The following is a 23,604-nucleotide window of genomic DNA, read 5'->3' as shown; positions in this document are numbered from 1 at the left end:
GTATGGACATTGTCGGTATTAGCGAAGGGCCCCGGACGACGCTAGGCCAGGGGAGGGCGCAAGGAATCAAGGCTCAGAAAGCGAGGCGAATGGGAAAGCCGCCTCAAGTCGGGATGTGGATGTGCGGGCTATTGCGTTCCTAGCATCGTGGGTTTCTCTGCTAATTCTTTGGGCAGGTCTCAACGATATGTCTACTACGTAGTCTTTTTCTTGTCTTTCAGTCCACCCTTCCGAGTCAGCACAGTCAGGTGTCCACTATATAGCCCGGGGGAAGCGAGATCAGGGGAGGAGGGGGGAACAATAACGCCCCAGTGCGAGTCATTGCCCTTTCGAGCGAGAATCGTAGGCGCGTTTTCCCATGCGTTGAAACTCAATGTGACCTTATCCCTGTTTGCATTGCTTGTTGCAAGAGCGAGCGAAAGAGAGAAAGCGATAGAGTGGGTTAAGCAAAGTGAAGCGAGGAGCAGTATCTCGAGTTTAAACATGGCCTGTATTCCCTTTTTCCTCTGCCCCTCCCAATCTCTCGGAATTCTTCTGTTTCTTTTCGTTTTCTCTTCCCAACCCCGGCACGGTGCACTCCGCCAAAGTCACCAGGAAAAGCCTCTCAGGCCAAACCGACGCGATCGCACCCTTTCGGCATCCCGAACGACGACGGAGAAAATTCTCCCCACATGCAGTACACCAAGATGCCTATTGTGCCTCAGGCTTCGGCGTATCTTGTTGCCAACTCGGTGGTGGCTTTCGTGACGGTGTTGGTGGTTGCGCTTCGGGTCGTCTCTCGTGTGCTGGCGGGGTCTAGGCTGGGCTGGGATGACTACTTTACGTTGTTGGCTGTTCCTCAGGGGATTGCTTTGTTGGTGATACAAGGACTTTGTGAGTATCCTACAAAACTATGCCGTGGAGGCTCAAAGATGGGTTGTCTGGAGAATATGTTGCTAAAACTTGGCTACAGGGACGTCCGCCGGTCTTGGATATGAGCTTTCGCAGGTCGAGGCGAACTGGACGTTTTTGGATTCTGTGAGTTTCCCTATCAAATCGATCTCATAACTCGCTGTGAGATTATGGGGGCTACTCGGATCTGATCGGTTGCTAATCATGGCGGCAAATCGTAGCTCTTCCTCCCTTCCGATACCATCTTTGGCTTCGTCAGCCTAACGACGAAGCTCAGCGTTCTCTTCTTCTACCTCCGCGTCTTCACGAGCCCGCCTATGCGCTTGGCGACCAAGATGACCTTCCTCATCGTTATTCTCTGGGGCATCGGTAACATCCTTCAAACTCTGCTGGTCTGCCACATCACCAACGGCAAATGGCACGCGACGAACAAGGACATTTGCCGCGAGCACGAGGCAAGCATCCTTTCGACAGGGCTGTTCAACTGCATCACCAACACTGTCATCATGTTGGTCCCGCTTTACACGATTTGGAGCTTGAAGAAGGTCAGCGTATCGACGCGGTGGGGGCTGAGTGGTGTGTTCTTGTTGAATCTCATGTGAGTTGTGGTTCCCCTCCATCAACAGCGGCGGATCGATAAAGCGTTGTCTTGGATGAACGAGCGTCGTTGTCTAACATTTTCCTATCTAGTGCCATCATCGCCTCCATCGTCAGGCTCCGCATCATGATCGATGTCTACAGTTTAGAACAAGTCGTCCGCAACATGCCCGTCGCGACCTTCCTCACGGTCCTTGAAACGAACCTCACCATCCTCTGCAACTCTTTGCCGATGCTGCTCCCGCTCTGGGCCTTTTGGAAGCACCGCCGCTTCGAGACGGACGAGTACGTGTCGCGGCTGGGCGGCAATAGCCAGTCGTGCAAACACGAGCACCTGGTGGAGGACTTGACGAACGGAATTCCGCTCGAGACGATGTACGGCAAGAACGATGTGCACTTTACGACGACGGTGATCGGGAGGGGGGAGTTGAGGAGGCGGTCGAATGGAACGGACGAGGATGATATTTCGGAGACGGAGTCGACGCAGAGGCTGCCCCGGAATGCGCAGGCGATTACGATCGAGACGAAGTGGTCTATTGTGGAAGAGACGACCAAGGACGGTGGAAGGGCTTGAGTCATATTCCCTTTGTGTCGCTTTTTGTAAAAATATGAAATGATAATGAAATATTCCCCTATGAGCAGTGACAAGAGGTTCAAAATAGCGACGGGCAGCAAGCAATCGTGATGGAGACGAAGTCAGTGGGCAGAGGGCTAATCTAGATTCTCTCGAAACATTTGCAGACAATCATGTCAACATGATTAGGAATGACCGATTGAAGTCAAAGCTATTGCTACTCTCCATTCTCTAACGTTCCATCTGCCTTCTGGAAGCTCTTTAAGATGAACGGAGAACCTGCGATTGTCGAGGGCCAGTGCAGGGATCTTCCTAGGACCTGTCTAGGATGTCATCAGTTCTTTCGAGATCGCCGACGATCTTCGGGAGTACAGACGCTGATTTATTCGCTAAAGTTTTCCCAAAAGCTTCACTTGCCGAATCAAGGTCTGTGCGAGACTATGTTCGCCTACATCGCGGTATACGACCTACATAGGCACGTCCTATATCGCACGCCATAGACTGAGGCTCATGATAATGAGGTCAGCGGTGCTATCCAAGCCCAGGCATGCTACCGTGGGATCGGTACCAGTGCACACAGCCTTTCCCGTGCCGCCATTCACATTACATGGGCTTTCTCCTTACGTTCCTCAAGCTAGGATAAATGAAATTTGGTGCCGTCATAGCCGTTTACTGAGTCAAAGTAGTCGATGCGGTCCGATCTTTGCGGGGACCGTAGATCTCTATCTAAACTGAGTCTGTCATTTGCAAGACACAACTTGTTCAGTCCGAAAAACCTTGTTGGGTCGCGTCGACAAAGCTTGAGGCTTTGGAGGCGACGAGTGCCACCGTTCGCAAGGCCGACCGCGTTCGGGTAGTCTCGAGCATTATGTTCCTGAGAGCTATGTCCCTTAAACTGTCTGCAAGGATGCACTAAGAAACCGGACGCGAAAACAGAAGATTGACGTTGGCAGAAAAGTATAAAGTGGAAGAAAGGAATGGTAGTATTGGGGGCGATGAATATTTACAGTTCACCATATTGTGAGCGGCTGCCCACCGGCTCATTTCACCGGACAAGATCTAGCATCGATCATTGTCGGGAGATTATCCAGGATAATGGGTTTGACTTTTCTGTCATGGACCATGCCATCCACATTCAGCATTTGGAGGAACTCAAGTCTACATTGGGAACGTCTGCCTTGGAGACCCTACTTATACATGAAAATTAATCGGCTTTGTACTAGTTACTGCTAAACAAATATGTACACGAATAGTTCGGAAGCTTTGTACAAATGTACCTCTCCTTCCTCGGGTCTGCAAGCGTTCCTTGTAGACTAAAGCCTCAAGCAGTGACATAGCTTAAGAGAATAGCCAACAGCCAATCAGTAGACGGGCATCTTGAAGGCATCGAAAGTGTACATCCAGCTGTCAATAGAAGCCTGGTCGTAAACACAATCGAAGGAAGCCCCATCGTTAGACCACAAAGGCCGCATGGGCCAGCGGCAGAGCATGTCGATGCCAACACCCGTGTTGTTCAACGTCGCCGGGGCAGCATCCTTCTCAACCCACTCGATCACAGTCTGCAGCGTCGTCTGAGGCCATCCGCCACCAGGCTGGTTCGAGTTGGCACCGCAGTGGGCGCCGCCAGGAACAAGGTACAGCCTGTAAAATTCGTCCATGGCTGCACCGCTCTCGTTAAAGCCCTGGCCCGGGAACATGATGCTCCGCACAGACTCGTAATAGTGGACCGACGAGGCAGCGGGGATGGAATCGTCCTGCTCGCCGTGGATGTGCAGGATCTTGCCACCAGCGGACTGGATTCCGCTGAGGTCCGGGTGCGTCGTCTGGAGCGAGTCGGCGTACTTGTTCATGCCGTAGAGCATCCAGTCGCGGAGGGTATCGGCAGTGACGTTGGCTAGGTTACCGAGGTCGCTGGTATCGCGGAGCTGGAGGTATCGGGCGACCCATTCGCCGCCGAGGCCGGAAATGCTCAGGCCCCAAGTCTGCGTTGCCTCGTCGAAGGAGGCCGTCGCGTCGGAGAAGGCTGAGCCGGGCTGGTAGTTGAGGTAGACGCGCTTGCCCGTGGAGTCGTGGAGGCCGTCGTAATAGTCCTTTACCAAGGTCGCGGCCTCGGTGGTGACGGTGCCGTTCTGGGCCGGGCTTGCCGGGGTGGGGAAGCCGGGACCGGTGCTGGCGGCTTTGGCGGGACAGGAGTAGGCTTGTCCGATGGTGGTGTTGAAGTCGAATGTGTTCTTGCAGAGGTCGGAGCGGGCGATGACGCCGTCGGTCTTGCCATCGAGGGGATCGCAGGCGGCGATGGTCATGTTGAGGATCTTTTCGAGTTCGCAGCTAGGAGGGAAGTAGTTTCGGGTTTGCTCCATGACGTTGGCCGTCAAATGGTTGACCTGCTGCTGTCCATCTTAGGCGATTGTCAGTACCATGGGAAAAAAAGACAACGTTGGAAATGTTACTTACATCTGAAAGCAGGCGCACCAATGGCAAGACCGTCAAACTGGTCTGCGAACCGCTGTGCCTGACTCCACCCCTCACGGCCTCCTTCCGAGCAGCCTTGGTAGTAAGAATAGATCTTCTGGTCGGCGGCAACACTGTAGAACTTCTTGGTGAACTCCTTGCCCAGAGTAGCCAGCTCATTGTGTGCCTGGTATCCAAACATATAGACGGACTGCCAGTTGACAGTACCATTTGCCGCGAGGAAGACAGCGTCCCACTGCGTGTTGAAGTCCCCAAAGCCACCATCTGTGATGCCAGACACGGCACCCACGATGATACCCGTGGGGATATACTGGCTTCCAGAGTTGATGGCCAGGCCACCACCGCCAGTCGAGACATAGCGGTTTTGGAAGGCGTCGGGAGAGGGCACCCAGTATGTTACGTGAACCTTGTCGCCGGTGAGGCCGTCGTGGGAGTAGGCGAAGGTAACGTTGCAGTACTCGATGGTGGCAGAGGGATACCACTCGGAGGAGACGGAGGCGTTGCTAACCACCGAGGTCACGACGGAGGACGCGTCGATGGTGATGCCGGGGATGAAGCCGCTCGCGGGGAGAGCTTCTTGCGCGTGGGCAGTCGTACAGACGTCGGCGAGGGTTGCGGCGTTGACGAAAGCCGGAGCGACTGCGGCCGCGAGGGCCCAAATAGGGGAAGGCATGTTGACGAACGTTCTGGGTGAGTAACGATTTCTCTCTCTTTTATCCACAACGAGAGACAGAACTGGGAATGCCCGTGACTTCGACTACATGTCGGGTATCGTATGGGGAAATGTTCTTCATGATATATGACCATTGTTTGTTAGATGGGCCCCTTTTGTCCCCTCTGCCATACGGAAAAGCCGAGCTTCCCTTCCATCTGCCCGGACCTGCCATAGTGGTTCGCTCCTGGAATCTCGTCAGTTTGAGCGTCTGTCGAAACAACAGTACGACGTTGGACTCGTGCAAAGGACGAAAAGGCCGCTCTGGTAGGGGGGCGCTGGCCGGAGTGCCGTGGAGCAAAAGCGAGCCGGCGATCGCCCGGCTTTTATTCCTCTCGGTCTTGCCCCACAGTGGAGCAAGACCGGAGGCGTGGAGGAGGGTGATGTGAACGTGTGGCACGGCGCAAGTGCCGCTTTAGCGGCGTTCGGATCACCCCCATCGCCACTCTGGGACTGGAGCTACGGCACCAGCCTCTCGGCAGCTAGGCCATGGTAGTCGATGACATTGCTGAAGCTAGAAGGTCTCACGAGGGTGATCATGGGTGTTTCTAAAGGGGAGGTGGTATCCTTCCAGTTCTTTGATTCATCATCAGGAGGGTGAAGCCCACGCAAGCCTGATCTCCGAGCGAGGCAGTTTTGGCTCGGCCGAAATCTCGGCGTGTTTCACGCGTAAGTTGATTCGTACGCTACTCATGCTCACAAACACAAGCACAGAATCTGGGGTTTTCCCTTAGGCGAACGCCGAAAACTACCCAAAACCTAGATTCAACCTCACAAACACGTTTCTGGTGGATCGTTGACCGATCTTCGCATATGGAGACGCTGTCAAATAAACTCAGATCTGGCTATGGAGCTGTCCCGGGGGCATGTGGGATGCCGAAGGTGGATGCTACTCAGATCCAACGCGGGACACGCATGCAAGTCTAAAAGTTCCTTGTTCATGTTTATTCCTTTGGGCCAGTAAATGCAGACTTGCCAAGAAGGGCAAAGGGGAATCTCATTCGTTATCGTTGTAGTGCTACATAGACTTTGCACACCTCATACATGGTACATTTTGCGATACCATTCCCGATATCTGATCCGTGATGTACTCCTGCCTGGAACTGACCGTTCCCTCGGCGTCTCTCCTCAAAAATGACACATTTCTCCGGTATGTAGTTGTTCCATCCTCATTCTTGATCACGTACAACTCGTGATCTATTGGTGCGGCAAACATCCTGTTCTCTTCAGGAGGGAAGGAGAACTTCGCAAGCGCGACTGGATCCTTTTCAATCGTGCCGTCGATCAAAGATATCCCATGTTCGACCTCGATGCTTCGCCGGCCGATCCTGTACAAGGTGCCAACGTCCGTAAAGCCTTCTTTCGGCGCGGCGAGCTCAACCATAAACTCCAACGCTTCCAGCCTCAATTTCAAGTCTCGACATTTGTTGGATACGAAAGACATTGGTGATAGGAAACCGCTCTCGAATGTGAAGCTGGCGTGCGGACGGTCGTCGGGATACGTCTTCCTCAGATGTGACGCTCGCCTTGCCAGCTCTATCGTTCTGCGGAAACCCTCGACATGCTTGTCGAATCTTGTCTCCTCCTTGCCATCAATCGTATCTATCTGTATCTTGGCCATCTCAAATCTCATCAACATGCTGCAAATCGCGACCTTTGCCGCCGACTCTGTCTGGGGTAACGAGTCGTCAAACTCGGTGAGCTTTTCATGGAACTGGCCTAACCGCGTCTCGAGATCCTGCCGATCGAAGGCTGTTGGTTCGCCAGATACAAATCGGATGGCGTGGATCATCAAGTCGTCGATCGCGCTCTGTGCTTCCCCCAGACTCTCGATCTTGTCTGGTATCGGAACTTCGAATCCTAACAGACCCGGTACCGCAGCGTCTGCGGACGGTTTTATTCCTAAAAAGAACGAGGCAAAGCTCAGTCGCCGGAATATCGGCATCAGATAGTCGTGCGCCCACGAAGAGCAGCCCACCCGGTTGAGGATCATGATACCGTGCTTGCAGTGCCGGAGCGCGGCCTCGACGTCGCCCTGGAGGTACTCGATGCAGATGAAGAGGATACACACCAGCAACACGAGCTGCTCATCTTGCGCGGATTTGATTCTCTGGATAGCCGCGCTGTAGTGACTCAACGCGAAATCGTTTCCGGGCTTCTGTCTCGTGACACGGGCGCCGTCGTGGAAATCCTCGTACAGGGAGCTGATGGCCAGGACGGCATGACGCACGGCGGGCTCAAAGTGGCTGAACTGTACAACTAGGTGCGTCCAAAAGTACGTGTCCATCGGACCCGACAAGACGGGCCCGACCATGTGAGAAAAGAACTGGAAGGCTCTGCCCTCACGCTGGTCGTGAGCGGTTAGCTGCTGAGGCCGATACCACGATAGGCCGTGTTCGAGCGTCGGCTCGTAGCCGGCGCATTGCCGGCCACTCGATGTGCATCGCATGCATTTGGGTTTGGTCTCGTCGCACTTGACCTTTCGAGCTCTAGTTGGTTATCATCCCAGAGTCAGCCAAGGCCTCCCGAGCAAGATTTTTTCCCTTTTGCCATTTGAGGGATAATGAAAGATAAAGGTTCGGAAGGATCTGATTCCAGCAAGCCACTGAGGGGAAAAGGCAAAACCCACTTGCATGTCCGACATCCCGTCTTCACCTTGGGACTACCCTTCCGGGGCGGCATGTCGTGGTAATAGTATGCGAGATGGCGATGAGCTCCAGCGTTCGATTATCCCGTAGTTATTTGCCGTTCCCGTTGATTGTTTTCCTTTGAGAAAGTGGGGCAAAGTCCGAAGGTATGTTTTAATAGTGTTACTGTCTCACCGACAATCAAACGATGACAGTAGACGAGGGTATGTTTGTGTGAGCGTGTGAGCACGTGGGTAGGCGTGTGTGTTTGGTTGGTAATACGCGGGTACCTTGGCACTAGTTGAGCTCAGATGAACAAGAAATCAGTCAGAACGGGGCCAGAGCGAGGAGCAAAGAATAAGGTGCGGATAGAGACGGGGATACGGAGTAAAAGGTAAAGGTAAATGAATTAGAGACGAAAGGTCGTTTGGGGGGCGCTTGGCTGAGCTGGCTGGCAATTAGAAAATCTTGTGTGGCCCCAGTCATGATGGGGAAGAGAGGCAAAAAGATCTCTCTCTTATGGGGCTAATGCGAGCCCTCTTCAGCCAGTGAGACGCGTAAGTGTTCGTGTGCAAAAGGGGAAGTTCAGGAATGGGGTTGGGATCAGATAGAGAGCTTTGCGGGGACGGCAGACGGCCTCCTTATCCCTGTCGTAACACCGACTAACCCGAACCCGAGGCTTAGCTTAAGGTAAAGGTTGCCAAGCCCGCTTTAAGTTTACCCTACGGATAGTGCCTCCACACGTCCGGCCACTGCCGGGATGTGGGTATCGGCCCTGCCGCACGCCGCGCCGATTTACCAACAAGGCCGCTGTCCGGGGACGGGTGTGGCTCTCTCTATTGCCCGGATACCGGGCACCGGTGGGATGTATCATTTACTTAATTTTGACGACATTCTTTGATCGAGTAGGATCATAGAGCTGTCGTGGGATCACTCTGAGTATGGTGTCTTCTCATGCACTTTTTAGGACTGAGGTCAAAGGAACGTGTAGGTATTTAATCTTTTTAGTAGCTCAGAACATTACGCAGAATTTGTCCAAGCTCATTGCATAAACAGCTTGAATTTCATGTGCTATCTTCAATGACTGCCATTTCCCATCACTCCTGCGACTCCTCAGAAGGAGAGGCATCCTCGGGCTTTTGCGCATAGACAACGTGACTGAAAATGTTAGCATAAAAAGCCCACAGCAGAACGCGAGGCGTGAACTTGCATTTTCCAATAAGCGTGTATTCTCTTATCCTTCAGATCTCTCCGAACGCCTGCACATAGGGCAAGAACCTCTTCTCTGGACCATTCCAAAACACGGGTCAGAAGAGCAAGGGACAGCCCCTCGAGACCGAGATTGAGGTTGACAAATTGCCACTTTCCGAGATTTTTCAGATGGGGATCCGCAGGCCAGGTGTTGAGAGGTAGCTTGTAGTCTTTACGGACAATGTTGATAAAGCCAGCGTTCTCTAGGTCCGCCTTGTTATGGGCCAGACTCTCCAGCGGCCGTCCGATCTTTGTCGCGGCTTCTTGTAGCAGCTCGTGCCACTTCCACAAGTCAGAGTCCTTGGGAACTGAAGCATCGTCGCAACCAGGCGGTAATTCGAGTCCCGCGACTTCAAGATGACCTCCCGGAGTCAAGCCACTACGTGAGACAGGCGTGATGTTCAGCAAAAGCGCAAGAACCAGCGCATTGGGTAAGAAGGGTTGTCTTACTTGTAAATTTTCTTAATCATACTTTCCTTGTTCGCGAATGCGCCGTCCATACTTCTGCAGTAGATGAAGTCAAAGGGCTCGGTCCAGGTCCATGGCTTTTCTAAGTCGTCGACCTCGAACACACAGTTCGGAGGCGCCCTAAACCAATGATAAGTAAGATGCTAACGCAGTTGATTTGAAGAACGTCAACATACCACTCAGGCTGAATGGGGCTCAGGTCAACGCCAATGACCTACTGAATGTCAGACTCCATCATCCAGTTGCCTCGGAAACTTATCTTCCAACCTCTGCATGCAAAAATTTGTCCGCTAAAGCGACGTGTCAGTGGCACAAAACCGTGATTCCATAATTGAGCATGACGAACCGAAATCAATGGCCCAGATTCCGGTTCCGGTTCCCATATCCAACACCCGTTTTGCGGTTCTGTGCGCAGGACACAGGGCTAACTGTTCCTCGAGCTGTAGCAGCCAGATTCGATGTTGCAAATCTAGGGTCGATTAGCAACTCGCGGGAATCTTGTGCCCAAGGCCATAAAGACGAAGCAGTCGCTCACCAAGACGGTCATTCTCAGGCTTCAGCCATATTTCTGTTAGAATAGCATCAGACCCAGGATCAATGTGTTGCTCACCTCATCATTGGGGAAGCTATACTCTGCTCAAAACATTAGGATATGCTTTCGCAGAGCTTGAATGATGGGAATACATACTTCCCGAGCTCATGGAATGATACGTCCGTCCATTCTCAGCTTGATGCTCGAGGATACTTGATCTAAGAGAGGCTAGCGACGAATGCTCGGAATGCTGTCGGAATGTCAGGCAATTGTAAATGCATGTGTCACTGCTAATGTAATGAAACAATAAGACTCACATCATCCCCATATTCCGATGTCGGGTCATCCGCTGGCGTGGCTGGCTACTCATCCGAAATCTCATCAGCATACGACCCAGAGATCTACAAATAACAATCCTATTCATGCTTTTCTTACATTCTGGGGCTCCTGCATGATCTCAGCTTTGAACGAACACCGTTTACTAGGCTTCGGTGGATTCAGGCGCTCCTGTGAAGTCCTGGCTCAAGACCGGCTTGCAATCGAGATAGCAATATCCAAAGCTTTAGTGGATGGCGGTTTCCCAAGGTATAGAAGGCAGACTACCCCTCACTATATCGCTCCCGATCATGTGGAACGTGGCCTCTCTAGATACAACCTTGTCAATCCCATCGGCCTGTCTCGCTTAACAATCATTGCGGCACGGCTGCGGGGCAACATCGCTCTGGACCATGTCGTTGGCAAGGAGCATTACCCCCAAAGAGCATATCATGGCAGCAAAGCTCAATTGGTTATAACATGGCCACTGCCAATTGGTTGGATGACACCAGACGGATTGTTAGCGACTCTGGCTCATTGACTGACCTTGTCAAAAGAGCAAACAATTGAATATTCTATTTCGAGATAGCGAATTCTTATCCTTACTGGGCTCATTTGCTGTCGACGCATGCCCTTATCTGCTGTTGGTTACTCGTCAGCCCCATCGCAGACTTTGTAGCTTATTCCACCCGACGCAAACATCATGCAACGTCCATAGCTCGACCATCGACATCGCGAAAGACTACATCCAAACTAGTCATTTCTTTCGCAAATTCGGTTGACAGACCACGCCATCTTCACATTCTCAATGCTTGCCTAGCAACCGCCGTAGTAGTTTTCCATGGCCTTGTCAACGATTCCATGACTCCGTCGGCTGCCTGTATCCGCCCTGACTGCAAATTATCCTTGCCGCCAAAGTACCAACGGCACTCCCGGTCTAACCTATCTACGTTACAAAGGAGCTCCCATACCTCTTTCCATATGATGTAACCAAACATCTTTATCACGGAGATCTCCGTGGCAAGGGGATACACAATTGTGTTACGAGTAAAATCAGAGAGTTATTCTGGCAAGAAAGCGAGTGAGTGCATGTCATAGCTTGTGTGAACTAGCACTACTTCATGTCCCTGAGAGATGTATATTGTAAAGGGGAGAGGGGGGAGGGTCGTGTGGTGTTCAAAACCAGTGTATAGAAGTAGCGGCAAAACCTCCTGGAAATCTCGAAACCAGTTTTCCTTCTAAGCTGCCAATTTAAATCTGACTGCAGCCAGTCAGTCTTTCATCTTCAAATAGACACGTCAATGAAGCTCTTGCAGTCAATATCGCCAGTGATTTTGCAGGTCGGTAAATGCACACGCATTTCCCAGAGACAACCGCCCGGTGCATAGTCTTTTTCTAGAATAATTGGATCACTGCTGCAATCTTAACTTAATCCTGCAAGTCCCAGCTGAGGAGTTCTCTCGGGGCTGCTAACACTCTGCAACTGACCACAACGTGACTCTGTTGGTTCAGGCCGTATCTAGGATTTTGACAAAGGTATCAAAAACACATCATTTCCAAGCAAGCAAAAGCCACTTCGAGATGGCATGTATTTGGCACGAGTGATCAGCTTATCCGGCACAGAAAGTTACACCGACACTCTATTTGGTGTCATTATGGCTGAGACACTGGCAGCATCTGTGGCAGCATAGTCAGAATACACGCCTTGAGCTCGACATGGCGATGACGCCATTCGACCAAGGAGTGGCGACTAATCAAGTCAGACCTGCAACAGCAAATGATTGCATCCAGTCAACAGTCATATCTGTGATGTTGAACTTTCTGCTTAAGCAGTCAAAATCTTTTCAAGCGTGAGCCCTCACCAGCCACCCTGGACTGCCGTAAAGACACTGCCATACGTGATGGCGATTCTACTCGTTTTCATTGGCCATGCTGCACGCTTCAGGCACCATAGTTGACGTGATGAAGGCGAAAATCAAATCTCACCAAGGCATGGTAAGTAGTCAACCAGGTTTCTGACTGTCTCCGCATTGGTGCCCTTTGGACTGTCTGATTGTTCGCCGAAACTTCCTCTATAGGGATAGTCTCACTTAGAAGGTACCGCAACGGCAGCCCATAACCATGAGGCAAGGTGTCAAAGGCGGTGTATGTTGAAGCCACACCTGTCATCTGCATAGGTAGACCAGACAGGCCAAGGTTCAATGAAACAGTGAGCATAGAATTAAGTTGACATCCTAACAGTCTTCAAGGGGAAAAGAAAGTGTTGAGAATTCGATTTTCAAGCACCTACGATAGGATGCTGCACTTGATTGGTGTCGTTTACGATGTTTGCTAAAGTGGAGTGATCTGTTTCAGTTCAGCTTTAGCTCTTTTGCGTTTACACGAATGTGCAGTGAAAGATGTGTCCAGATGCGAGCTAGTACTAGCAGTTGATCGGCGTCCACATATCCAAGTTAGACAGTGCTGCTTGCTTGAGAAGCCTGCACAAGGGATGATCCTTTCAAGCCGTGCATACTGTCTAATATCACGATTAAGTTCATTCAGGCCGAGCCGGCCAGTAAATAGAGACTGTTGAAAAATAATAAAAAGGGGACATTTGGACAGCGATACTATCCCATCTTCACTGATTCATCTCACACTCTCGTCATCTCTAAATTGCATCGTCTATCGAGATTCCCACATCAGCTTTAATTCTCATACGCAAAGGTACGTGCCCGACTAACATCAATGATGAATCAGATCAACACTAATTTGACATCTCCAGATGCCTTCCGCACGAGGATACATTAAGGGTGTTGCCGGAGGAAGCAAATTCACTTCGACATTCCTTATCGATGATGTTCAGTACCACTTCAGTGGAACCATCAGCCCGGCCGTTCCAGACTTCACATCCAACGAAGCGACTCTGGAATATGAGTCACTTAGGAGTTTGACTAGCAGTCGCGATTTTGATGGCACGGTCGGAACTCAATCCATCACGCTCGAAGTTGCCAATGGAACCAAGCTCACTGGCCAATTCGATCGACCAATCAGCCCTGCGTCCTCGGTATCTGGAACCGGGACTTGGTCGCAGAACTAGTTTTCCACGTTGTCAGCAGGCGTCGGACTCTATGCGAGGAGGAGTATCTTGAGCGCCTTATCGAGGCTCAGGCAAGCTCATGGAAGAAACCATAGTTTCTTCCTTGGTCAAGGGGATCGAACACTCATCTTATCGATACGATATGCCTGCTCATAGTAATTCGTTGACCATGCGTCTGGGAAATCATCTTACAACGGCAGTAACAAACAATCTATCTATGCCTGGTGAATTTTCAATATTAGTGAGTAGAGACAATTGAAATAAAGTCAGTCCACAGTGATTGGAAGAGACAAGAGCAATGAGCAAAGCGGGAAGTGAAAAGAAGGCGAGAAAAATAAGAGTCAATTTGAGGATGGTGAGTTGTAGAATGGGGTTTATTGGGGAGCCGTATTATGACAGGTTGAGATTTGGGGACGCACGCTAAGGCTTTGTGACTTCTAGGCTAACGAGGCACCTCAGCTCGGCGAGAAGCTTTAGTCGTGGACGCAAGCTTACGTTTGACAACTCAAGCGGACGACCCTCGCTGTTCTCGCTCCTCTTTCAATCGCTTCCTGGCATTTTCTCGTCTGTCCTCTTCTCTCTTCTTATCATAATGTTTCTGGAAATCTACAATTCTTTGCAGTAACTCCCGCTCTCTCTCCCACGCCTTCTCATCATTAACATCTGGAACCTCAATCTTGTATTCCTCCGCCAATTTCATAATATCGTGTACCTTGTTGACAGGTTTCCAGGTCAGGAAGATGTCCTTGAGCCTTCTCACTGTGGCCCTCTGAGATTCATCCGAAAAGGGATTTGGGTTGTTGTCGTCAAGGAGAGCATCGGAGATTTCGAAGACGAAATCAGAGTGCTGCAGGCGCAGAATTGCCAGGAAATGATCGAGGTGTCCCATGCGCTTGAAGTATTCGTCTAGGTCCTTGGTCGTCAGTTTTTGCTCCAAAAATTTGTCTCGGATGGCCAAGTGCCGAGAAGTGCGGAGGATGCTGCAATCAGCTTCGAGTCTTCCGTAGGCCTCCGCTTTACAAGAGAATGCCAGCCAATCCTTGACTTCTTCATTTTTTCTCTCAATGATCTTGGTGGCCCTTTCCTTAAGGAGTGTTTCGTACTCATCGAGACGCTGGCTGACAGTGACGTGCTTATCGATCTGCTCAGCTGAAGGTACACGGGGCTCATAAATTGCGAACTCCATGTTGCGAATGTCCAATGGGAGTGAAGTGAAAGTATTGAGTGCTGGTCTTTCTGGGTGCGACTTTGGAGTAGCGATGGTGTTGATCAAGCAGAAGAGCCTTACTAAAGGAATCAATGTATATATTCTTATACTCAGATGTCCATGCTCCTGTTGCTTCAGGAAAGGTTTTTCATATCAATAATTGCGCTTAGATATAATTTTTGAATCGAGAAGATCTCGAGATATACGTTGAGATTTGCAAATGACTGTTCGTTAACAAGGAAGAGAGAGCCATTCATGTGTTGAGTTATCACGTCGTTGCTGTCTACTCGTTTGGGTAAACCTCCTTTCATTGCTATGATCTGAAGAACTCTGTATCACCATCGACTACCGGAACATGTAAATGCCCCTTCGGCAGCAAAGCGATTCTGTGTCACCACTCGTGACTTAACGCCTCTTTATGCCGCCAATGAGTCTCCTGATCAGTTTACTCTTTGATGCATTTGTTCGAAATCACCATCTCCTTCTCCAGTGTTCGCACCTTCTTGGTGACCCTGGCAAGGTTGCCCACCGCCACCGAATGAGGCGGCAAGCTCTTTGTCACAATGAAGCCCGCACCAATAGTCGTGCCTGATCCTATGGTGACACCAGCCAGAATGATTGTACCGCCACCGATCCAGCAATCATCTTCGATGGTCGCCGGCAGGCCATATTCCTCGCACTTCATTCGGGAAAGAATGCTCGTGTTCTGGGCTGCGCTGTAGATGCTGACATTGGGACCGAGTTGAACACAGTTGCCAATAGTGACGAGACCGACGTCGAGAATGGTCAGGCTGCACATATTCGTTAGAACACACTCTTTCTTTCTCCTGACATTCAAGCGATCAGATGTTTGAAGCACCGGTAGGACTTACTTGAAGTTGGCAAAGGACTTGGAGTTAAATATGACGTTGCAGCCGTAATCGACTAATAAAGGGGCCTCGATGAATGACTGTTCGCCGAATTTGTCCAGAAGGTGCTGCAGAATCTCTTCCTTCTTCTTGCCCACCTCCTGGAGGGTGTTCTGGCGGTGGTCGATCTCGTTGAAGTCGCGCGCGAGGCAGCGGGCTCTGTGGCGGTCTTGGTTGAAGATAGGGTCAAGAGGGTCATACATCATGCCTGAGACCATGCGCTCATAGTTCTCGCAAGACGGCTTGTTCTCGATAGAGCTCACAAGCTCTAGGATCTTGGGGTCTGTTCCCTCCTTAGCGCCCATCGTCGGTGTTATTGGGGTTGGAATTGGGAAGTATTGATGTAGAAGGGAGTGGCTGGCCAAGTCAAGATGATACCAGGAGACCGCTCCCCGAGATACGGAAGCCTGCCTTAAAGACTGTTGTGTGGGAGGAAATTGTGGACGAAGGTCAAGCCTCGCGGTGCCGAAGAAGGAGGAAGGCACTAGTGTTCTTGCCTTCTCTTGAATCCCACTGTTTGAGAAAGGAGGTCTGGCGCGAGGGGTGGGCCTCAGGTACTGAAGGGTGAATGATTTTCAACATCACCAAGACATTCACCGATTTACTAACTGAAGGACTCGGGAAGGCGGCGGCCTGGGCCCCAGTGCCTTCGCGTTTATTGGAAAAGGATCAGTAGGATTCTATTAAGATAGTCACAAGGCTAGGTCGAAAGTAGACCCGTGTTGCAGACCATCTTTCAGGGAAGCAAGAGACACATGTTGTCTTGATATGTAGATCATCAACTCATATTCATAAGCTATCCTGATTCTTGAATCCCGTGTAATGTGGGCCCTAGCCGAATAATGCGCCTCGCAAAGAAGAAAATGCCATCCCAGACGCAAAACGGAAGCGATATCGCAGTATCACCCACTTGTAACATTCTTACTCCTGCCTGCCAAACGCTGCCTAGTATTCTGCAATCTCTCCTCATCCATGGCAGACCGCCATGTGCAGTCGCCCACAAACTCACACATTCGACACTTGTACGCCTCCTCAATCTGCACACCCCGCGGTTGTCGGTCCGCTCGCCACCACTCCATCGTGTTACCCAAGTAGAGGTTCAGCGCCCGATCATCCATGGGGAAGACCTGGCTATCAATGAGCGAACCGTCTCCGCGGTACCTGTACTCCACAGCGAGAAGCCTGCCCACGGAGTCGGCGCCATGAGGGAAGGTTTGGCGCAACTCTGATACGAGAAGAGGGAGCAATTCCCTCAGTGTCCTGTACTTGATGAAGTCCGGCGCTGATGTTTTCCGGTTTGCGCCATCAGCTTCAGTATCGAACGTTGTTGTAGTGGGAGACGGCGGAATGTAGTCCCCGTCAGGAGAGGAATCCACATCGAAGAACAGTTCGTCGTGCAGGCTAACAATCTGGGCAATGAATGAGTCGGAGAACGGCTCATCTGGATCCAGACCGTACCGCCGGAAGATACGGAGGTAGTCCAGCTTATCCGCTGCCATTTCTGACAGGAAACGCTGGTACAGGAAGAGCTGCACCTTGGCCGGCCGCAGTAACGCAGGGCTGTTGGGGGCCTTCATAGACCCACGCGTCTTCACATCCGTCAGGTATATCTGAGGTATGTCCGCCTGTTTCTTCGAAGGAAAGTAGTCGGTTATGCTGGACTGGTTCTGCTCAGACTCCTGACTCAGCTGTTCCATGAACTCCGGATCCGGATTCTCATAGCTCAGACCGTCGATGACGCCATTGACCAGATTTCCGTCGGCGAATCCCCATACTTCGAGCTCACGGGTCATGCCGGTCTCACGGAGTGTTCGAAGTCCCTGAATGAGGTTCCACATCCGGAGACCAAAGCCATCTTCTTTACTCGCGATCTCGACGCGGACCGTTGTATGTACTTCGTCTTCGAGGTCTTGGTGTACCTTTGTTCCCTGCTTCATCGCCGCTGTCCGGGTCTTCCGACCATATGGTAGGCGGGTGAGGGTATAGAAGTATTGTAGTTCGCACCAAGCACCCGAGGTCAAGTCGGTGACGGTGAATGGCTTCCGGGGATACGATCGGAATCGAACAAGCGGCGATCGGGTATCATTCTCGGGATCAGGGGTGGCTTTCTCGTTCGGCTTTGGTGATGAGGGGGCAATATTGTTATTCGAAAGGGCCCTGCTCACTAAGCGCTTTCACGTCAGTCAGTTTGAGCAGAAGCTTGCCTCGCAAAGTAACACTCACAATCCGGATAGGCGACGGAGTGGCCAGGTGACGCCGAGGGAAGATCTGACTGCTTCGTATCGTCGGTAAGGGTCGCCTTTGAGCGACTCCGGCTAGGTCGTACAGGGCCCTTGGCTGTGCCAGTCGTGCGATATGAGAGAAGATCCGTGGGAGCATCGTCAAGGCAAAATTCTTGCTCGGCGACGGTGTCAATGCCAAAGTCTGAAGCGATCGCTGGAGCGGCGGGGTTCCGCGATGAGGTTGAGGTGGGGGCGGGGTTATCAGTGATGAGCTGGCTCAGCAACGTCTCATCCTCCAAAGAAAGATCGTAGCCATATTCATCGTCTGAATCAAGCGAAAAGGAGGAAGACATTGCAAAGGGAGGCGAGAGTCATGTCGGATCGACGAGGGGGGAAGGACCCTCGTTGACGGCGTCACGACTCGGCGGGAGGGATCGCCGCTAAATGGGAGAGCGCGTCAGGAAAGTGGCGACGGGTGTCGCGAAGTCCAGTGACTTTCAGGCAGTCATGCCCCACACATCCTGTGGAGGTGGCCAATGAAGAGCAAGCCGAAACAAATTACGGTGGTTGATTACATCAGCAAAGCAACGTCTCACTCATGAAAGGCTCAGCTCACATGTAAAGAAACAACACTTCGATCGAGGGGGGTATTTTCAGGTGCGAGATCTGGTGCCAAACGTACAAACTTTTCATCTCATCTGTCACCAACGGAAATTTTAAACTCGTAGCTTTTTTGTTGAGACTGCGTACTCTCGGCTTCCGCGCCAAAAGTCTGTCTCTGGCGGTGTCCTCAGACGTGATATCGAAGTCAGTCACAGTCAAAGGCCCAACTCACTGTGGTTCTTGATTCAATCGTTATCTATCTTACATCAAGCTGGCTAAAGCGACACGGCGACATGGTGACATGATGATCCCCATACTACCAGCAATCTCATCCTTCTCAAAGCATACACTCGTTAGCCACAATACGTTCTCTCATGCCAGTATCCTCACCCCCAGTCCACACAGGGGCCTCTTCCTCTCGTAGCCATTTTCGGCTACCCAATACAGGTACATAATAAAGCCTCCTCAATCGCCAGGGCTCGAAGTGCAAGTAAGCATTGGAGAATGTTGCCAGTTCTCAAAGACTGGACTTAAGGATGCCACTCAAATCTGATTGTCCTTCGACTTCAGTCGTTTGGACAATATTCCTCGAATGTTGAAGCGAGGCGGGGAGGCCAAATTGGGGTGCCGCCGACCCGCCGCTGGTGAGGCGGCAGATACAGGTGAAGTGTCGTTGAAAACGTCATCTGACATACGACTGCTGGGAGAGAATCTCAAAGGCCGGCTTGCCTGCTTCGTAGGTGTGTTATGCTCATCCAACGTGTTCATTTTGGGCCTCTTTATCTGTGTGGTACGCTTCTTGGTCTGAGTTGACTTCTTACCATGCTTGGGCCCGGACCGGCTTCTCTGCTTCGTTGGTGTATCCATAGGTTGCTCATCCAGACTGAGTTGTGCGGTCTGCTTGGCTTCCGTGGGCCGTTGCGCGGGTTGATGTGTGGCATCTTCGAGCTGCGGGGGCTCTGTGAGCTGCGGGGGCTGCGGGACGTCTTCGAAAAACTCATTGATGCGCTTATAGACGTCGTTCATAATAGCCTCTGCGAGAAACGCGCGAGACTCATAGTCGTCGTCCTTGATGAGCTGCCAGGTACATTTCTCCAGATCTTCCCAGCCGGAGCTCTTCAAGTCTTTGAGAAAACTGCCAAGAGCAACTCGACGGACGGATCCGTCATTGTAATCTGCAATTCTGTCAAGCATGGGGGCGCTTTTCATGTATCTGGCCAACAAGGCATTATCGATCGGCTGCTGTCGCTTCACAGCTTCAGTAATTCGAGTCTATTGAGTAGGATGAAGATTAGCTATCGACATGGCACCTCTGGTTGGCATATTTGAGCTGACGTTGGGGTTCTTGGCTTTTGGGATGGGATTGGTTCCCGATCCAGCCATCGTCTTCCACTTTGGGGTGGCCGCCTTCTTCTTTGGACTGGCGACTTTCTTCTTCGGTACAGTTTTCTTGTCTTGAGGGGACTCAGATTCCGCCTTTCGCTTCTTGCTCGGCGGCGAAGGTGTGGTGAGCTTGGTAATGAAGCGCATCCAAGGTCTCATAGCCGGTAGAGCTAGATGATCTGAGTTGAGCTGAGCAGGTTCCAAATGTTCAATGCTGGATTTATTGGCGCTGGCTTCCTTCAACGAAGGCTTGTCGACAACAAACAAGCTGTCTGAATGATCTTGGGCGGATGCTGCCGGAGAATGTGCCAATGCTGTCTTCAACATACCCTCCGACAAGTAAATACTGAGGCCGTCAGCACAGTCCCGAACATATCGCAGAACACCAAGTGGTTGCTGTATGATCGCCCATTCCCGCCAAGTTAGCGGAGGCTCCAGCGTGTAGATGAGGAGAGCTGCAATAATCGTGACTCTGGCGGTAGGTCGCTTGCCCTGTCCCATCCCCCGCGCTTGGCTGACCGTTCTGTGGAGGGCCTGGGCTCTGGACTTGTTCCCAAAGGACGAACCAGTGATGGGGATGGCGATCAGTGCTAGGGCTTGTTTCTTCTCTTCAGATCTCAAGAGATTGTCCAAAGCATCGGTGTTGAAGAGCTTGGCGGCCAAGTCTAACCATTCTCGCTGGAAATTAGGAATGAAATATGCTGGGGGAGCGCAGGCGTATTTGTCGGCTACCTTGGGCGCCTTTCCGCTACTTTCTGCCATTCTTGAAGCTTCTGTCAGCCTCTTTGAAAGGAAGGAACAGGATTTGATTCTCAATCGAGTGAGGTTGGAGAGAAGAATGCGGGCTGCAGAGGATGAAAGAGTATGTAGGTAACAAGTTGCAGAGGTACAGAAGGAAGGAGAAAAGGACTCTGTAGATGCCTCAGACACAATCTTGAAAGGAAGTCGAGTCCACAGCGCTTTCCTTTACCAAGGGAAGACCGAAAAGCGTAATGATCTTGTGGGCAAAGGAAGCTCCCCTTCCCGGTCCGTCACAGAGTTGGCTTCTGGTCGATCATGCAGATACGGGGAACAAGGAAGAAACTGGTGAGACTATGGTAAGAAGGAGTGATCAGGTCGACTAATGTAAAGACGTTGCTTTATGACTGAAAAGGGGAACTTGAATTTCTCCAAGAGCCTTCTTGCTGCTTCGACTTGTGCAAACGTCAAAGGTTCCAGACGTCCATCCAGGATTGGTTTCACGTTGACGCATTTGCTGTTTAAAGGCAGGAAACATTGAGCCGGACTGGAGTTTCGACATAAACAGCAATGAAATTTCTCAATTCTCTCGAACTCATTATCAGCGGCGGGCCAGCTCTCTATCTTGATTCGCGTAAACTAATCCCCATGTGTAAGTCACCCCTCTTTCCCAATGCCAGCTTACTTTTCGAATCCGTGCCAGAGCCAAGCGCTGATGGGGGTATCATCTCGCTCATCCTGGCTTTGAGACACTCGGCCGTCCTTAGTTAGGGTCTTGGATTGTGTTTTTTGTCGAGACACTGATGATGATGAATCAAGCAGGACCCAATTATTCATCGCGGTCCCACGATCCCTAAAAGATGATGTCCCTACTTCCTAAGCACCACTGACGACAGGCAATCTGCCCTTCAATTGCTCTTGCAGCGTCTCAGCGATCATGACGCGGACGCCTTCTTCCGCAGAGTCCACGATGTTCTTGACTAGGGCATCGAACTGTGCCAAGTTCGTCGACTTCAAATGCTTGCTGAAGGATTCAAGCATAATCTTTCGAGAGAAAGTATCGGGAAGACGCGCCAGCTGGAGAAGCTTTCCCGCTGCAACAAACTTGCTGATGTAGGTGATGCTTGTCTCAGATGAAGCCACAGTAAATGCTTCGACTTTAGTGGTCATCTGTTGAGGTCTCTGTGTTGGGACCTCCTTGATGAACTGAATCTCATCATCGCTGTCTTGAGTATCTTCGTTCTTGATGAATGGTCTGCTGGCAGGCTGAGCTCTCTCCGGTCGACTAGTGAGCGGCTCGTCAACTCCCAAGGGTGCATGTCTTTTTGGGGTCGAGTCAGGAGGAGACTCGACTTGTAGGTTAATGCGTCTCTTCTTCTCACTCTTTGAACTCAGGCTTTGCATAGGACTCTGACTTCTCTTGAGATTTGTAGCGACATTGCCCACGAGAGTGTCTGCAGGTCCAGGGCGGTTCGTGTTGCGCCGAGACAGCAGGTTATGACTGACATGGATTGATCTGCGGCTTGACGCGGGCCGGGACTCTAGTAGTCTTTCTTGTTCAAAGTCTTCTTCCGAGTTTTCTTCTTCAGATCCAGATCCTTCAATCTCGGAATCCGCATACTCGGATTCTTCATCTTCTCCATCGTCATCATCTTCTTCATCTTCTTCCTCGAGGCAATGTTCATACTCGGACTCAGAGGTACGTTGCTGGCTGTGAACTGGTTGATTGGTAGCGGCGTTAATCATTGAGTAGATCCTGGATGCTCCGGCCTTGGCATTGGTCGTCCACGTTCTCTGGCGAGCCCAACTACCGCGAACAGCGTCATCTCTCCACTCTTTGAAGAAGAATATGTTCCGTGCACCAGCTGGAACCACCTTGGCCTGACAGATACCATTTGCATCCGGGGTACAGAGGGCAAAGAATTTGGTGTCCCCCCCCCGACCTGGTTTATAAACAACCTTGAAGGCCTTTCTGATGAAGGGACGAGGGGATGGGTGTGTCGTATGATTGTTCACGCACTGTTTTGGGGACAAGGAAGGCCAACGGCTGGAATGTGGATGACTGTCGTCAAGGATCTGGAAATCGGGGAGAAACCACCCAATCCAAAGGCCACTTAGATGGTCTTTTTGACCTCCGGTGTACACTTCATTGGGCCTTGGCAATCTCCAGCTGTCCTCGAGGTCGAGCCAGCGTATGGCCGGCATGGCGTTGAGTTGTGATACAACTCGATCCTGAAACGCGGACACTTGAATGATCATGCTTCGCGGGGGAGAATCGGCGTAGTTCAGACCGTCGTTGAAAACATTCAGCCCAGGACTGTAGCAGACCTCTCCGACAGCATGTTGGCCAGAGGCAGCCATGGTGAAATCGATAACGGCTGGTGAATGAAAGTAAGGAAGGAGAAAAGTCAACGACGAGGTTGTTAGTCAGTTTTCGTTCGTAAGTAGGGAGAAATCTTTTCTGGTAAAGCGTGTCAAGTGTGGAAGTTCTTGAGAGGTGCGTAGAGAATAGAGTTAGCGTGCTGAACGATGGCGAACTTGGGAATAAAGGTGATTGCATTAATTTTCATGCTGAAGATAGAATACGTACTGAGCGTAAGGCTAGAACCTTGAGGATAGCTGAGGCAGGCTGTCGGAGGATGAGTGGAAGGTTCAGTAAGAGGGCCACGTGATTATGAAACTATAGATTGGTCGTTCAAAGTTGGAAAGAGGTGAGGTGTTAGGCGCTGAAGTGTCCGAGAAGGCGCCAAATGGGTGCCGACAGTTGTGAAAGATCAGGATGACCTTGAGCAAGAAGAATATTTAGTTGATACTGATAACTTGAGCTGCTGCTAAAGAAAGATACTTGAGATACCTTGAGGAAGTAAATGAGCAAAAGTGAGAAGAAGGTACGGCCCATAATCGGGAATGAAGTTCTCAGAGCCATCAGGCACCTTCCTCCCGGTGTGAACAGTCCGCATAGCCGTTACGGCCCCACAATGAGCGGTGGTAGTTGGGGTAGGTAGGTACCTAACTACCTTACCTT

The 23,604-nt window shown here is 51.1% G+C and overlaps 10 protein-coding genes across 10 annotated transcripts; 2 read left to right on the top strand and 8 right to left on the bottom strand.

Annotated features, from left to right (window-relative positions):
• Positions 1-686: 686 nt before the first annotated feature.
• Positions 687-2,062, top strand: CPAR01_04684 (uncharacterized protein; the record flags this gene model as incomplete). Its single annotated transcript, XM_060488964.1, has 4 exons — positions 687-873; positions 953-1,017; positions 1,113-1,489; positions 1,582-2,062. 4 exons carry the CDS (start codon positions 687-689, stop codon positions 2,060-2,062), a joined length of 1,110 nt encoding a protein of 369 aa, XP_060353170.1.
• A 1,361-nt stretch (positions 2,063-3,423) lies between these two features.
• On the bottom strand, positions 3,424-5,207 carry CPAR01_04683 (tannase; the record flags this gene model as incomplete). Its single annotated transcript, XM_060488963.1, has 2 exons — positions 3,424-4,460; positions 4,517-5,207. 2 exons carry the CDS (start codon positions 5,205-5,207, stop codon positions 3,424-3,426), a joined length of 1,728 nt encoding a protein of 575 aa, XP_060353169.1.
• A 1,057-nt stretch (positions 5,208-6,264) lies between these two features.
• On the bottom strand, positions 6,265-7,695 carry CPAR01_04682 (uncharacterized protein; the record flags this gene model as incomplete). Its single annotated transcript, XM_060488962.1, has 1 exon — positions 6,265-7,695. The coding sequence occupies one exon, from the start codon at positions 7,693-7,695 to the stop codon at positions 6,265-6,267; it is 1,431 nt and encodes a 476-aa protein (XP_060353168.1).
• Positions 7,696-8,970: 1,275 nt separating this feature from the next.
• On the bottom strand, positions 8,971-10,577 carry CPAR01_04681 (methyltransferase domain-containing protein; the record flags this gene model as incomplete). Its single annotated transcript, XM_060488961.1, has 11 exons — positions 8,971-9,031; positions 9,165-9,503; positions 9,575-9,712; positions 9,769-9,806; positions 9,860-9,882; positions 9,939-10,061; positions 10,128-10,146; positions 10,203-10,225; positions 10,281-10,374; positions 10,442-10,486; positions 10,560-10,577. The coding sequence occupies 11 exons, from the start codon at positions 10,575-10,577 to the stop codon at positions 8,971-8,973; spliced, it is 921 nt and encodes a 306-aa protein (XP_060353167.1).
• A 2,626-nt stretch (positions 10,578-13,203) lies between these two features.
• CPAR01_04680 (uncharacterized protein) lies at positions 13,204-13,518 on the top strand (the record flags this gene model as incomplete). The annotated part of the gene is made up of 1 exon (XM_060488960.1): positions 13,204-13,518. The coding sequence occupies one exon, from the start codon at positions 13,204-13,206 to the stop codon at positions 13,516-13,518; it is 315 nt and encodes a 104-aa protein (XP_060353166.1).
• Positions 13,519-14,023: 505 nt separating this feature from the next.
• Positions 14,024-14,704, bottom strand: CPAR01_04679 (uncharacterized protein; the record flags this gene model as incomplete). Its single annotated transcript, XM_060488959.1, has 1 exon — positions 14,024-14,704. The coding sequence occupies one exon, from the start codon at positions 14,702-14,704 to the stop codon at positions 14,024-14,026; it is 681 nt and encodes a 226-aa protein (XP_060353165.1).
• A 466-nt stretch (positions 14,705-15,170) lies between these two features.
• On the bottom strand, positions 15,171-15,938 carry CPAR01_04678 (nodulation protein L; the record flags this gene model as incomplete). Its single annotated transcript, XM_060488958.1, has 2 exons — positions 15,171-15,516; positions 15,598-15,938. The coding sequence occupies 2 exons, from the start codon at positions 15,936-15,938 to the stop codon at positions 15,171-15,173; spliced, it is 687 nt and encodes a 228-aa protein (XP_060353164.1).
• A 597-nt stretch (positions 15,939-16,535) lies between these two features.
• Positions 16,536-18,208, bottom strand: CPAR01_04677 (defects in morphology protein 1; the record flags this gene model as incomplete). The annotated part of the gene is made up of 2 exons (XM_060488957.1): positions 16,536-17,797; positions 17,857-18,208. The coding sequence occupies 2 exons, from the start codon at positions 18,206-18,208 to the stop codon at positions 16,536-16,538; spliced, it is 1,614 nt and encodes a 537-aa protein (XP_060353163.1).
• Positions 18,209-19,001: 793 nt separating this feature from the next.
• On the bottom strand, positions 19,002-20,603 carry CPAR01_04676 (uncharacterized protein; the record flags this gene model as incomplete). Its single annotated transcript, XM_060488956.1, has 2 exons — positions 19,002-19,714; positions 19,769-20,603. The coding sequence occupies 2 exons, from the start codon at positions 20,601-20,603 to the stop codon at positions 19,002-19,004; spliced, it is 1,548 nt and encodes a 515-aa protein (XP_060353162.1).
• Positions 20,604-21,455: 852 nt separating this feature from the next.
• CPAR01_04675 (uncharacterized protein) lies at positions 21,456-22,940 on the bottom strand (the record flags this gene model as incomplete). Its single annotated transcript, XM_060488955.1, has 1 exon — positions 21,456-22,940. The coding sequence occupies one exon, from the start codon at positions 22,938-22,940 to the stop codon at positions 21,456-21,458; it is 1,485 nt and encodes a 494-aa protein (XP_060353161.1).
• Between the last annotated feature and the right edge of the window lie 664 nt (positions 22,941-23,604).

This window comes from Colletotrichum paranaense, assembly GCF_030867605.1.
Source record: "Colletotrichum paranaense strain IMI 384185 chromosome Unknown Scaffold_3.1, whole genome shotgun sequence".
Classification (NCBI taxonomy): domain Eukaryota; kingdom Fungi; phylum Ascomycota; class Sordariomycetes; order Glomerellales; family Glomerellaceae; genus Colletotrichum; species Colletotrichum paranaense.
This window is presented reverse-complemented; position numbering and strand designations above follow the sequence as displayed.